General features: G+C 38.8%; 1 protein-coding gene across 1 annotated transcript in view; it reads right to left on the bottom strand.

The window, feature by feature from the left end:
* Window positions 1–15,211, bottom strand: part of ANKS1B (ankyrin repeat and sterile alpha motif domain containing 1B) — an 822,202-nt gene that overhangs the window by 36,513 nt on the left and 770,478 nt on the right. The window contains exons 20-21 of the mRNA XM_005882370.2: window positions 8,418–8,546; window positions 6,260–6,331 (exon numbers count right to left, since the gene is read on the bottom strand). Coding sequence (XP_005882432.1) covers window positions 6,260–6,331; window positions 8,418–8,546 — 201 coding nt within the window. The remainder of the gene's footprint in view (window positions 1–6,259; window positions 6,332–8,417; window positions 8,547–15,211) is intronic.

Raw genomic sequence — 15,211 nt, 5'->3', positions numbered from 1 at the left:
TGGCCTCTAACAACTGGAAATAAGTTTTGAATACTCCCTTATATGTTGTGTACAAAGAAAACCAAAGCAATGACTGGAACACTGGCATTATAGTTAGAGAAAAACAAATGAAGTAATCCAAAGCAAATCTATCCATCAACGTACTTGTTTCTCAAACATTTGGTGGAAGAGATCAACGTGTTTTGAGACCCCTTACAGGCATTCCTTTATTGAACCATCACAACCACCTCATAAGATAGTTATTATACAGCAGGCCCAGGGGATACAATATCCACAGCTCCTGCCTTCTAAGGGGCACGGGCATGAGTAACCTTATATTGTACAGGCAGACCTTGGAGATACTTTGGGTTCAGTTCCAGATCACCACAATAAAGTGAATCCTGATCTTTTTGTTGGTGGAGGGTCTTGCCTTCAATTTGTAAAAAAAAAAAAAAAAGCAACATCTGTGAAGTGCAATAAAACCAGGTCTGCCTATATGGTTTGAGGTGGTGAGGTGTGACGGAGGGAAGGTCCTGTGATCTAGAGAACACGTTAGAGGGCATCGTATTCAGGGTCCCAGAGCTGACGCTTCCTCTCAGAAATCCTTTCAGAAATGAAGACTGTCTCCAAGCACCAATTGAGCTGGAAAACCCAACCAGTAACATAAAAGGCATCACTAAACAACTATGTTCAGATTAAAATAAATATCTTAATGTTTTTAGATTTTAATTTTACATGTAAATGTCTCCAAAGTTGTCATGGTAAAAGAAAGAAGCAGCCAATTGTACAATTAAGGAGCAAAATATATAATTCATAGAAACCATTCTTCTTAAAAGTGTGCCTCAATATCAAGGCATAGCCAATCTCTTAGGCTTTTAAAGAAAACTCTAAAAGGGAAGGCAAAGATTGCAATTTTACTTAAAAAATTATCAGGTGTTAATGCAAGTTCCTATTGACTCTTCTTCGCAAGACACAGTTCAGAAGATAATTTTAAGAGGAGCATTATTTAGAGTTTGAATCTAGGAGAAAAATAATCTTAAGATGAAAACCTGCATACACATGTTTATAGCAGTACTATTCATAATTGCCAAAACCTGGATGCCACTGAGATGGCCTTCAATAAGTTATTGGGTAAACAAACTGTGGTATGTCCATACAATGAATACTATTCAGTGATAAAGTAAAAATGAGCTATCAAGTCACAAAAGACATGGAGGAACCTTAAAAGCATATTGTTAAGTGAAAGAAGCCAGTATAATTTCAACTATGAGATTCTGGAAAAGGCAAAACTACAGAGACAGTACAAAGGTCAGTGGTTAGGGGGGCAGGGGAGAAAAGAGATGAATAGCAGGAGCATAGGGGATTTGCAGGGTGTGAAATTTTCTGTATGATATTATGATGTTGGATACATGACATTATGCATGTATGACATACCCACACACTGTATAACATAAAGAGTGAACTCGAATGTAAACCATAGACTTTAGTTAATAATAACATATCAATATTGGTTCATAATTGTGACAAATGCACCACACCAATGGAAGACGTCAGTAATGAGGGCAACTATGAGGAGGAGGGGTAGAAGGAGTGTATATATGATAACTCTCTGTGCTTTATGCTCAAATTTTCTTAGTTAACCTAAAACTGCTATAAAAAATAAAGTCTATTAAAAAAATCTCAAGATGGTCCGAAGAGGAAAAAAGACTGGTTAACCTGAATGAACAGAGAAGTGATTCCATATTATAGAATGAAGTGAATTACTACTATCTCACACATGTTAGTGTACTACAGCATAGTTTTAATTGAAATAATAGGTGTATAATAAAACACCAGGAAGATTAGTGTAGAATTAACTTTATTTTAGAATTGGAAGGGACCCTAAGGATGAATAAAAAGGTTTAGATAAACTTAGAAATTAACCAACTGTGACTATCAAACATTCCAAATTACTCTGAGAAGAGAAAACTGTTTTGTTTCTGCTGGGGCAAAGTGAATGTGTTAAAGTGAGTGCTGTGGAAAAAACATGTTCCAGTCTCTATGGATGCAATAAAAACTCTCTTGCCATTTTTATTTATGTTAACACATTAGAATATAGCCCAACTTACTACATATGTCTGTACCTAAATGGTTTAATTTAGCCAGTGCTAATCTTATAGGTTCTTTGAGGGTTTCTAAAGTGATTTCTTTTTTAAAAAATATGTTTTTATTGATTTCAGAGAAAGAGGAAGCGGGGAGACGGAGAGGGAGAGGAAGAGGGAGAGGGAGGAGGAGCGGGAGAGGGCAAGAAACATTGACTGCTCGCCTCCCATATGCACCTTGATGGGGTTTGAACCCACCATCTGGGTACGTGCCCTGTCTGGGAATCGAACAAGTGACCTTTCAGTGCAGAGGAAGATGCTCAACCAACTGAGCCACAGTGACCAGGGAAAGCTATTTCTTTATCAATAAAAGTGATCCATATCTTTTCAAATATTTTAAAACTCAGGGCAATAAGCATTGTACTGGCTCATTAGAGAGCTGGTACAGTCTGGGGTTCAGAGTGTGCGTGGTGGAGTTAGACTGCCTAGGTTCAAGTGCTGGTTCTACCACTTGTTGGCTGGGTAACCCTGGGTAATGTACTTAACTTTCCTTGGCCTTTGTTCCCCCATATGTGAGGTGGGGACAATAGCAATACTTACCTCATGATGAATTAATGCACATAATCATTTGTGTAGGGCCTGGCATACAGACCTCAAGTGTTAACTGTTATTAGTCCTTATAAACTGATTTTAGGAGACCACACTTGTATGTCATTTTTGGGATCATCTATGACAACCCATCAGGCCGTGGCAACATGAAGATACCTCTATGGTAATACTTCTGCTACTTTGGGGTAATTAAATGGTAACATGGTAGACTCCTCCTCTAGGTACAGTGAGAGCAGGAGCCAAATCTTAGTTATGTTTATCAAACTGCATATAATGAAACATTTCTCAGAACAAGAACCCACAGTGATTTACTTCTTCCTGGGACAGAAATTTCAATTTCAGCTACAATGCATACTGTTGAATTGAAAACTTCTTTTTTTTTCAATTTAGAGAGTAAGCCAGGTAAAGTTTGAATCTACAATACTTTGGTCTAAAGATCTTACTGTACATCATCATCTGTGTCCTAAAGTATTTCCCCTGAGGAGACTGATTATACTGGGACTTTGAGCTGAACGGCCAGAAAACAGAGAAAACAGCAACTTGAGGTTCAACCTGAAAATTAACTGCACGGTGAGATCCACACCGTTTTTAGTTGGCGAGAGTTCTAATTCACAACCCAGTAGTCCCTGATAGCATCAAATCCACGCTTCTGATTTTGAAAGGCTCTGGTGAATCCAGCGAGTGCAACTTTAGCTCCCGTATCAAAGGCTGATACTTATTCAATCAAGATGGGGAAATAAGGGTTTGAGACATTCTAAGAAGCAATAAAGCTCCCATTTTCATGTAAACCACTCAAAATAACCACCTAGAGCAGCAAACCAGAAGAACGCCCTAAAGAAGAATGGCCTGTAAATCGGCAGCCTTTTCAGTTTCATTTTAAGCAACAGACAAGTATTTAACAAAATTATTCTCCACTGAGACTATTAAAATGGCTTTGCCATTGCTTAGCGGAATGAAATTTCAGACCCACTTAATTTCAAGAAATTGACTGAAATTCAAATCACAGATCGGGTGTATGTTAAATGGTGCTATGAGCTCTACCCACTATTTATGCTGATTATAGCATTGAAGTAGCTGGACTCAGATAATTGAGTTAAGAGTATGAAATCAGAAATGCCAAGTTAATTTCTTAGGTATGTTCACGAAGAGTGCTAACATCATTACAGGGCTTGATGATTGAAAAACATTCCCATTTTCTTTTTGTGCCCTGGTGACATCATTTAGATGATATATATTTAGAATATAGGTTTTCCAGAATTATAAAACCAGGAGGAACCCTGAAGGGCTTCTCGCCCAATGTTCTCATTTTCTCAGTAAGAAAATGAGGCCCAGGAGAAGTTGGAGAACATAATAAATGCTTGGGCTCTGGGGTCAGATGGATCTGAGTCCCAGTTCCAGATGGGCAAATTCTTCACTGTGTGACCTGGGGTCAGTTATTTAACTCTATAAACCAAGCATGTCAAACTCACAGCCTGCGGGCCACATTTGGCCCACAATGAATATTTTTGTGGCCCAGCCAATATAACGGTATGTAAGAAATGTTTTAATAAAAATTTTGTAACAACTTTTACAATATCCTGTATACATAATTATTAATAACAAACTACAATGTTCGCTAATGACTGATTACTATAATCGTGTTGCATTCATTTCCCTTACACGCCTTACTCGTAGGCGCACCATTTCTCTCCACTAATACTAGCAGCGAATATTTTAGCAGGCAACTGCCACGTCATTAGTCTTGGACTGACTTGTTTGGTATGCGCAACAGGAAATATTTTGCTTTCGGAGAACAAGAAAAATAGGTTTATTTGTGTTATACTTATTAATGTGTGCAGTTATTCAGTGTCTGCTAAGTTAATGTTCAAGAAAAAAATATTAATTTTTATTAAAATGTTCTATTATTTTATGTTAATGATTACTCATTTATTTTAGCCCTTTGTATTCAGCATGTCTCTATCGAAATAAAACTTCGTTTCTATGAAAATTGAAGCTTTTGGTTTTTTTTGTGGCCCACATAAACTTAAACCTTGTTTATTTGGCCCGTGTGAGCCTTTGAGTTTGTCATGCATGCTCTAAGCCTCAGTTTCTCCACCTGTATAATGGGGATAATAGTCGTACTATCTTATAGGGGTGTGATAAAGATGAAATAAGATGAACATGCACAGGACTCAGCACAAATATGGGCACATTGTAACTACTCAGTAAATGTTAGCAGTTATGATAATGACTAAAAAGTGACTCATGAGCCAGGTCAGCAGCAACCAAACTAGACTTAGAGTTCCTAGAACAGAGGTCCTCAAACTTTTTAAACAGGGGGCCAGTTCACTGTCCCTCAGACCGTTGGAGGGCTGGACTATAGTTCTAAAAAAAACTATGAACAAATTCCTATGCACACTGCACATATCTTATTTTGAAGTAAAAAAACAAAACGGGAACAAATACGATATTTGTATTTGCATGTGGCCTGCGGGCCGTAGTTTGAGGACCCCTGTCCTAGAACATACCAGAGCTTTTTTCATAAACACAGTCCCTGTAATAAAGGCTCACTGACGCTGACAATTTACATATAACTTCTGCATCAAGTAGAAAGAAAACTGTTTCAGGCTATCTGCTACTGAATTGGTCAAAATATTAGGTCAGCGATCACATCCTGAGATCTCAATTTCATGAAGACTCACTCACATTTAGCTTTCTATGAACAATGGGTATTACATATTTACCTTCATATCTGTTTTTAGTTCAATTATATGCTTTTAAGTAACTCCCACCAAAAGCTGCTAATATAAAATAAATGACAAGGCATCTGGCTGAAAATAAAAGTTAGGGTTCACTCAGTAATGATGTTAAATCTGACTCCCGTTAGTTGCTTCGTGGAATAAGTCCAATATTCTTAATTTGTACTGTCAGTCAGCTATTGCTCTAACCCCTATCCATCTGCTATGGAGGAAGCAAGACTAAGGGACTCTCGGAAGAAAGAGCTAGTGTGGCTCTGCAGTGTGAGAGTTGGATTGGCTGGTACAGACTCCAAGGAATCCTGCAGCCACCAATCACAGATGTCTGGAATGGCCAGTTCTGTCAACATTCACTGTTATGATATGATTCAATGCAGAGTTGAATGTGTTTCTTATACTTAAAAAGAATAATTAAGAAGCCTCATAAAGAATATTAGCTTTATAGAACATGTTCCCAGTACTTCTGAGTTTGATAAGTTTTAGTTAATTGGCAGCCTTTTCAGAAAATCAGTACGTAGACTGTCAAGTGGGTGCTGAAAACATTTTTCTTGTAATAAACTAAAGATCATTTTTTCCTCCTAATCTGGACAATGATCCATGTATATACAATTTGTTTTAGATCTTTAAGTGTAAATGTCATACATATAAATATATCAAAAAGACATCATCTCAAACTATAACGAGATGAGCTCAAGTATAAACAAGAACAAGGCCCGAACACCTTTTCATGCAACACCAGTGTGACTCAGCAGACCAACAGATGAAGAAAATAGTAATGTGAAAAGTGGCAATTTGCATCCATACCCAGTATTTAGTATTTCAGTGATTAGAAATAAAATTGTTTGGCAAACTTACCCGCATTTTTGCACAAGCATCTTGGGTTGATTCTGTCCCCCTGAGCTCTTTAATCAGCATAGAACCTAAATACTAAAACACACACACACACAAAAATCCAATGACTTATAAGTACAAATATGAGCAGCGATTTAAAAACACAGTGTGAAAGTACCATTGGCTAGCTTTCCTGGCTGTGAGTTGGTGCACAACTTTTAAGAAGGAACAGTAACTAATCCTAACGAATCAAGACTTCTGTAGAGAGGACACAGCGGAGTTAACTACAGTTCCGAAAGCTGTAAACTGCTCTTCATAATAAAACTGCAGCATTCTCTAAAGACACCATCTTTCACATCATATTTAACTGCAAAATGGGGGCATCTAAAAATGTTTTCCCTGTGTTTTTTTGAAGCAGCAATGTCTGCAAAAATAAATCATGCTGCCGTCTATGTAATTACAGGGTTGTATGAGACAGCTGAGGAGCTGAGCCACAGGCACCCCATTTGGGCTTAGTCGGCTGCTTAGGTAATTAATGTTAGGCTGTTCCAAGGCAGAGATGCCTATTTTGGACCCTTTCCTTCACAGCTGTGTGGCCTCTGATGGTTGACCCACCTGAGAAGGGGATGGGAGCCTGTGGGGAGGGACAATGTCACCTTGGTTGTTCAACCAAGGAGGGGGCCCTGGTGCAGATGAACAGTGGAGGGCTGAATGGGGTACCAGAAGGCTGGGAAGCTCTCTTCCTGGAATCACCAACCACTTAGATCTTAGGTGATGGGATCCCATACTGCCTTAGTACAAAACACCACCACGCCCCAGGTTCTAGCTGGAGCAAACACGTCTATGTTAGCAAAATGTTTATTTCACCTTGCTATCAAGGGACTCCTCAACTATTTTTTTGTTGTTGTTGTTAATCCTCACCTGAGGATATTTTTCCATTGATATTTAGAGAGTGGAAGGGAGGGGGAGAGACACAGAGAGAGAAGCATTGATATGAGAGAGATACATCGATTGGTTGCCTCCCGCATATGCCCCAACCAGGGACAGGGATGGAGCCTGCAACCAAAGAACATGCCCTTGACCGGGATCAAACCTGGGACCCTTCAGTCTGCAAGCCAATGTTCTATTCACTGAGCCAAACCAGCTAGGGCACTCCTCAACTTTTTGAAGCTTCAGTAGGGTTCTTTCCATCTGTCATTTTTCCTTCTCTAATTTTCTTCAGAGAAAAAAAAAGAGCTCTAGGTATGTTTCATTTTAAGTGAATTAAGGTAATTATTTTCCTGACATGACTGAGGAGACCCTGGCACTCTCTAAAAACAGGATTGGCAACCAGTCCTGCAGCCTGGGAAGTCCCGGCGAGCAGAGGATGGGCAGGGGCACAGCGTGGTCAAAGGCTCTGAAGAAGGCATGTTCAGAAAGTCTCCAGGATTTGGAGGAAGAAGGGGGCATTTCACTCCTACAGATTTTGGGAAATGACTACTGAAATAAATCCCATGTTTCAAGATAAGCAAGCAGTAAAAGAGGTGCAGATAACACCAAGTGGAAAAAAAGAAAAGCCTAAACTGCTCGAGAAAACCAGAACGCCCACATCTTAATTAAGGAAAAAACGATCTTGGTGAAATCCTTATCTTTTAAGGTATCAGGAAAGTTTGTCCTAATTGAAACACTTGTGAGGCAGTTTCAATGTGCTGCTGAGGGTTCAGCTATGTTTCCTGCTGTAGTCATGACAACCACCTGCCCCCAAACCTATGGTATCTTTTGATCAATTACCCGTTCAGATTACTCACAATTCTCAGCTAAGCTTGATTCCCTCTCCTATTAAAAAAAATCCTTAGTAATATAATCCTACTGATAACAATGAGGAGAGGTTGGAATTTTTATAAGGCGGTAGACCCAATGTTTTGAGACCACTGGTGAATGGAGATGTCTATATGTGCTATATTGATACTCATTTCCATTTTAAAATTTCAGTGTACAACGTTTTATTTAAAATATACAATTATATAAGAAGGGAAAACAGATCTTAAGCTTCTACGATTAAAAGGGTTATAAAGCTCTATGTATTTGGGGAGATCATTTTAGGAAGATGGGCATTTTGGTATATTTTCAAATAAAATAAAGAAGCCAAAAATATACCCACTATCCCTACTCAGACCCAAATACTGAATTCAAGGTAACTTACAAAAGCTTTGTAATCACACGACTGGAAGATGAGCTTTTCTGGGTGGTGCTGCCAATACTGAACTGGAGTTGAGGCCGTAGCTTCATTTGGAGGGCGCAAGGTAATGGAAGGTTCTCCCCAGTCTCCTGTCTGAAAATCACATTTATTCCAGAGGTAATATGAGCAGTCGGCAAAGTTCATTCCCTGTGGCTAGCCCGAGTTCACCATATACACAGGTGCTGCACATGTGCAAATAAATTTGCGTGTGTTATATGTATATAAACACTTCCACTGTTTATTATGGTTTTATATGTATTAGCATATTTCCCAAAGCTGAGCTAATTTTTGAGGTGTGAAAGAACTTGAGTTATTCTATTGTTAGAATGACACTGTAAGCTAAATAATTTAAAATTAAAGGTCTTTAAGATATTCATAAGTGGTTTACTAATTCATACTTTTCTGTTACAGGGGAAAGAACGCCTAATCTTTGAAAGAGTTTTCTGTTTTTAAACCTGACTGTTTGAAATTTTTAGTTTGAATTGCTTTTATGTGCAGAATACTCAGTTCCATAAATATCAGTTCCCAAATATGACAGGTACCATGTCCTTTGAATAATTTTATCTCTGGAGAAAAGGCTGTATATGACACTAAACAACATTTTAGAAGAAAGATTTACTAAATGGATGATCACTCGTTTCTCTCCTGACTTCATTTGCATTGATATAATGCCACTGTGATTGTTGTGGGCATTACAATGCCATGTTTGGTCATATGTGCATATGCATGTAATTGAGGATCCTGGCTCACAAATACAAGCATATATGCATATGCTGGGCTATCATATAACACATATGCCCACTAGGGCAGACCCATCATTTGACGTATCGTTTTCCATGAGGTGAGCCTCAGCCTGTTTTATTGCTTTGGCATACCTTGGAGATACTGCAGGTTCGATCCCAGACCACCACAATCAGGTGAGTATTACAATAAAGACAGTCGCAATCTTTATTTTTTATTTTAGTCGTAATCTTTTTGCCTTTCGTTTGAAAAAAAAAATACAACATCCATGAAGCTCAATGAAGCGAAACGCAATAAAACCCAGTCTGCTTGAATACGGTTTAGTGTGAGATCTATAAAGTCAAAGGCCTGTGTTGGCAGGTCTTTTCTGGGCTCTAGTCTGATTTAGATATTACACATGGGCAATTTCTTACTCTTTCCCCTGGCCAAAATTCTGATTTTTCAAAATTCTGTTCTTTCTTCTCAAATAGACATAATTAAAACTAGACAGTAGGCAGATTTCCAAAGCCACTCTTTCCTAACCTGGATTTGACTGGTCTTATAGAATTATGAGAAATTACCTTTCTTAGGAGATGAAAGAATATAAAAAGGACACATGAGCTCCCAAACCAAGCAAAACTTTGGCTAGGGACCACGTTCCATAGATGTACTAGCATATGGGTTGACACTGTAGGATTCCTTAAGTAGGATTTTCAAGGAGTCTAGGATAACAATGCAACGTTTTCGATGTAGGTGTTTTGGAGGAGAAAGTCCATAGCTTTCACTAAATTCTCTGAAAGAATATAGAGATTCCCAAAGACTAATAACCACAATTCTCCAGGATGTGTGTTTTGGGGAAGAGGACCAGCATTCCAATTTTTTCCTGTGCACTTTGGACTTCCATTAAGTGGCCTGTAAGGTGGCTGCCAATGCTGGAACATGTTAGGCACAGGCTTTGCCTTCTGGAAGTTTCTAACTGGCTTTGGAAAACCAGAAGAAAATTCTAGAGTCCCTTGGGAATGCACAGACCTTTTCATAGAGGGAGAGAACCTGATGCTTTTCTCTTTAAGATGTGTCACCCCAGTCCCAGAAAGAGCACACTCAGTATCATGCTCTTTCCCGGGCTTCTCACTGGAGTGTGTGACCAGTCAGAACCCCTCTCACTCCTCTCTCATGTTCTAATCTGAGCTACTCTGTGAGTTCGTTTTCTTCCAGTTGCTGGTTTACATGCAGATGGTGTGGTTCTTCAATCCTCCCATCTGTGGATACTGTTAGGACTTTACCTGGGATATCTATTTTAGCTTTTTTGTCTGTTTTATGATCCATCCCTGATTCATTCTTGAGTTTTTTTCTTTACAGCTATATGAATGTTTATTATGTAAGAACCATAACTGACTGCAATTAAGTTTAGCATTAAGTTTTCCCCTGACTTCCTATTTTGATCGTTTCATTTCCTTCTTTCTCAAACATCTGGCTCTTTATTATTTCTCCAGTCTTCATTGCAACTGGCTGTGATTTGGTCTAAAAAAAAAATCCAGTATAAAATTAAAAAATGTAGGCTATGTAGATTTCAATGTTATTTTGAGGCTGAGTGTAACAACGTCTATGTGACAATCTCTCTCTGGAAACATGCAGCGATGTGTACTTAATTAAAAGCTCTCCCAACACCTATAACAGTTCATCCTCTAATCTCCCCCATTAACTTTCCCCCGTCTCCCTCCCCCTCCCCATAGAGCAACAACAACATAGCAACAGGTGTTGTACATTTAAGTCACAGGTAACACTGTTAACGGACCAACAGAAGTTTGCACACAACTCCGTGGAATGGTACAAAAGGAGCTGGTTGGCATCAAAAGATCCTTCGATCCAGCATCTGCTGAAGTGACAGCTCAAACCAAGCATCAGATCTTCACGTTAGCCCTGTCACCGTTTAGCTGAGGAACCTTGGCCGAGCTCAGCAGGCAGTTTCACAACAGCCTACACAGACAGGGCAGGAGCTGGGGGCACGATGGGTTGCAGGAGGAGGGGTGGGTGGGGCGAAGCTGGAGTTATGGGGATGTTTCAGGTGTTAGTATATTAAGCATGCAAATCATATGCAAACTCATTCTCTAATTGTTTCATTAACTCAGGCACTTTTATAATTGAACTTCAATGTGAGTTCCATACACTTAAAGCAGAACTACAGCCAAATGCTAATCCAAATATTTACATCATCCAGCATAAACTGTAGCAGCCATTTTGGGAATAACAGGCCCCAGCACATACCACCTCCATCTGGAAATCACCCCGATCTCTTATGAGATAACCACTTGAAGAAATTAGTGGCACATCCATTTAACTTTGTTTGGCAACAGCATCATCTGCTCTCTTAGGATTTCACTTTGTCCAGAAATCACAAACCACCTGCTTTGAATCCAGAGTGATCAGACGGGACCTCCCCCTCGTGGTTGGGGGAGGTAATTATAGGGAAGAGAAATATAATCCTTACTTTCTTTCTGGCCTTGAAACATTGCTCGAGTCCAAATATTTTTAAATTCTCTACGTGGCTGAATCTACCTTTCTGGAAATAGAAATTGAGTTTTGTTATACTTAGTGCTATTTCCAGAAATTCATTTTCAAACTGAGGGAAAAGTGTTCTTAATATTGAATTGGTAAGAAAATAAATTTCTTTTCTTCCTGGATATTCATCAACTTGTTTGTTTTAAACCTTAGAGCTAAGAATATTTAGAAGACTCAGCTCAGGTGTTGCGTTTTCCCTCTGGAATTAATTTAACAGGAACGGATGGACTTGGCATCACACTGTGGTGAAGGGCACATGTGGCCTTAGCCCTGGGGTGGGATTCAGCTTCCCCTGGTTGATTGACTGTAGGAACAAAAGAGTTCAGAGAACAAGGGTGCTTTAGGTCTCAGCCCTCCTGGAGGCGGAATTACAGCAGGAATGAGCTAGGAGGAGCTGGGCAGGGTACTGACTATCTGGGGTTTGGCATTATATGCAAAATGAATTCAAACTATTAGCTTCTGTTAAATAATGCATTGGTACCTAGATAATACCTGTATTTTTTCAGGTAAGTTGAAAGAACTAATAATCTTTCAGTTAAAAATGTTCACTAAATATGAAATAAAAATCAAACAGACCTAAAAGGTCTTTGGCCTCAAATAATGATTTATAATAAAACTTTATCTTTAATGAAAAGTAGATCTAAACATGGGTCCAATGAAGCAATAATGTTTAATTAGAATAAAAAAATGAAGTAGGAAATGTCTGGGGTAAATTCCGTCGTATTTTAAACTACCACTGACTGGCAGTACTCTTTAAAAAGCTTAAGTAATTACATAAGAATAATGGAAATAATTCAAGCCACTCTTCCTAAATGTGTTCAGGGCTACCTCTTTAGAGCTTAAAATACCTAGAGAAAATTTTTCTTTTAGGCTCTTGTATTGAATGATCTTAATATTTCAATAATTGGGCAATGGCTTAAAACATCATTTCCTTGGCATGTATGTATTTATTTATTTCCTTTAGGATATATCAATTATACAGAGGAAAATGTACTTTATTAACTATCCCTTCAAACTCAAAGAAAAATTAACCTTCCAAAAGAAAGAAAAAGTATAATTTGCCCAGCCGATATGACTCAATGGTTGAGCGTTGACCTGTGAACCACTGGGTCACGTTTCCATTCCCGGTCAGGGCACATGCCTGAGTGGTGGGCTCGGTCCCCAGTAAGAAAAAACAGAATTTGAGATTAGAATTTTAAATGGAGAACTGATTCTGTGTAACAGGTATTTGCCAACTGCCAACTAAAAATCCACAGTTGGGCTGAATCTGAAGGATCATAATTGGGTCCTACCCTGTACGATGTCATTAAATTAAGTGTCTCAGACCACCAGCTGAAAAACATCAAACTAGGAGCTGAATTTAGTTATAACACAGGAAAATAATTCACAGAAGTCTACAGATAGGTTTTTATTGCATGGCAGAGTCTAAAGCAGCTTTTAAACTTTGTATTATTTCAAAAGGTGGCAAAGCTGCATGGTTTTAGTACAAATGTACCAGATGCCTAAGGCAGGCGTTGAAATATTTTATCATATAGTTTTCTCCCCTAAAAAAGGAAACTGAAGATCATACATATTCTATATGCTCTGACAATACAAAGGGGGAAGCATTATTTGTATTCTTATTTTCTTCTTGAGAAAATTTATTTACTTCCTAAGGATGCCAATAAGTAAAAGCCATGGCTATGACTTAGCTTTCTAACACGACAGGAAGGCATGGTATCATCCAAGCCCTCTCTTATTTTTTTTAAAATTTATATTTTTAAATTAGAATTTAATTGGCTTTTTAAAAACTGAGGCTTTTAAATCTCTTCTACTAGGAACTGCTCCCACCTACCTGCTTGTAAATTTAGATCCGAATATTAACAAACACTATTTCCTACTTCTTCAAAAACACTTAATGGAAAACTAAAATGATTTTAAAGGACAACTGCTATTTTAAGGTTTCACTTTCAATAATTCTGACAAATGTCAGAGACGGGCTCCCCCCAACATCAGACATAGATTTCTGTGATTACCTTTAATTTTTGTTATCTCTAAGGCTTTGCAGAATGCTACATATAGCTCTCTGCTTATAAATATGTATACAGCTACTTGAATGTGAATGTAAGAAAAAGCCTCCTTCAAACATTCACACACACACAAAAGCAGGATGCTGTTGTAATTCCTTAAAAAAAAAAAAAAAATAAAGAATGCTAGTTTGGTCCAATGCAGTTGGTTATAATGAGTTTGTTCCTTTTGATGATACAGAGCAGAGATGGCCACTTCTGAACACGAAAGCACGTTTTAGCATTTGCAGGTTCAGGAGGAACTGCTGGACCTCAGAGCACCAGCACCAGGCAACATCTAGACCCCCCTGGTCCCCAAGAGCCAGAAGTCCCATGCACAGGAGGAGGGGTGCGCTGGCGTGGCACCCCGAGAGAGGCCCCTCGCATGCCGCCCCACGAGCTCTGCTTTGTGATTCTCAACCAAATGTCACAGCCTCTCAGACGGTAGGCTCGTCAATGGGAATAATTTAACAGGATGTGAAAACAGGGCTGTAGTTTAAACAACAAAATGGAAAAAACCCAAACATTAAAATGTTTCCTTTCCAAACACAAATGAATTTTGGTGAAATGTGAACATCTGAATACTATTCAGCAGCTCAGAGTAAAATGGGTCATGATTCCACATTCCAGAGATCAATTCAGTGCTGTCAGATGCAAAAGGCTGAGAACCACTTTTAGCTGTAACAGTGCCTCCCCTGGCTGGCCTCCTCCCACATTTGCATAAAACGGATACGGAATATCATGCAACTCACACACCAATATTTCTCACTAGTAAAGCGCATGAACCTTGGAGAACTGTTAGACACAGTGGGCTGACTAGCCCAGGGACACGGGGAAGTACAAAATGGGGAAGAAAAACACCGATATATATATATACATGTGTATATATATACCTATTTACCCTTTTCCTTCTTCCTGTAAAAGCAAGTTACACAGACACCTGATATGAAAGCCAAAACTCACATGAGACAGATTTTAACTGTAGACTTCAAAACCAAGTATGTTTCTCATTTTAGGACAATGTTTGCACGTCAACTGGTCACAAGGCACAGTGAATGAAGTATCATAGACAAAAATCTCAGGAGTCATTAGACATCACGCATTTTCTGCATTGCCAGGACACAGTCCCTGCGGCCACTGACAACACTTTGCGACACATCACACAGTGCAAGTTCAGGACAAGAATATAACCGTCTGTAACCTTACATTATGGACCTGATGGATGGCTGAGAAAGGGAATCCAGCGTTCTGATTCGTCCATATCTCACAGACAGACGACTGCTGATATAAACAGAAAACTATCTCATCTTGTCAATATTTAAAACACGGCAGCTACCGAGGTAGCATCAAGGAAGGGAGAGAGGAAAATAATAAAAAGCAAAGAATCACATTTCTTAAAAAAAAAAAAAAGAAAGAAAAAAGCTCAAAAGATGC

The sequence above is a fragment of the Myotis brandtii genome, unplaced genomic scaffold, assembly GCF_000412655.1.
Source record: "Myotis brandtii unplaced genomic scaffold, ASM41265v1 scaffold708, whole genome shotgun sequence".
Lineage (NCBI taxonomy): Eukaryota > Metazoa > Chordata > Mammalia > Chiroptera > Vespertilionidae > Myotis > Myotis brandtii.
Note: the sequence above shows the minus strand (reverse complement) of the source record. Positions and strands in the feature narration are given on the sequence as shown.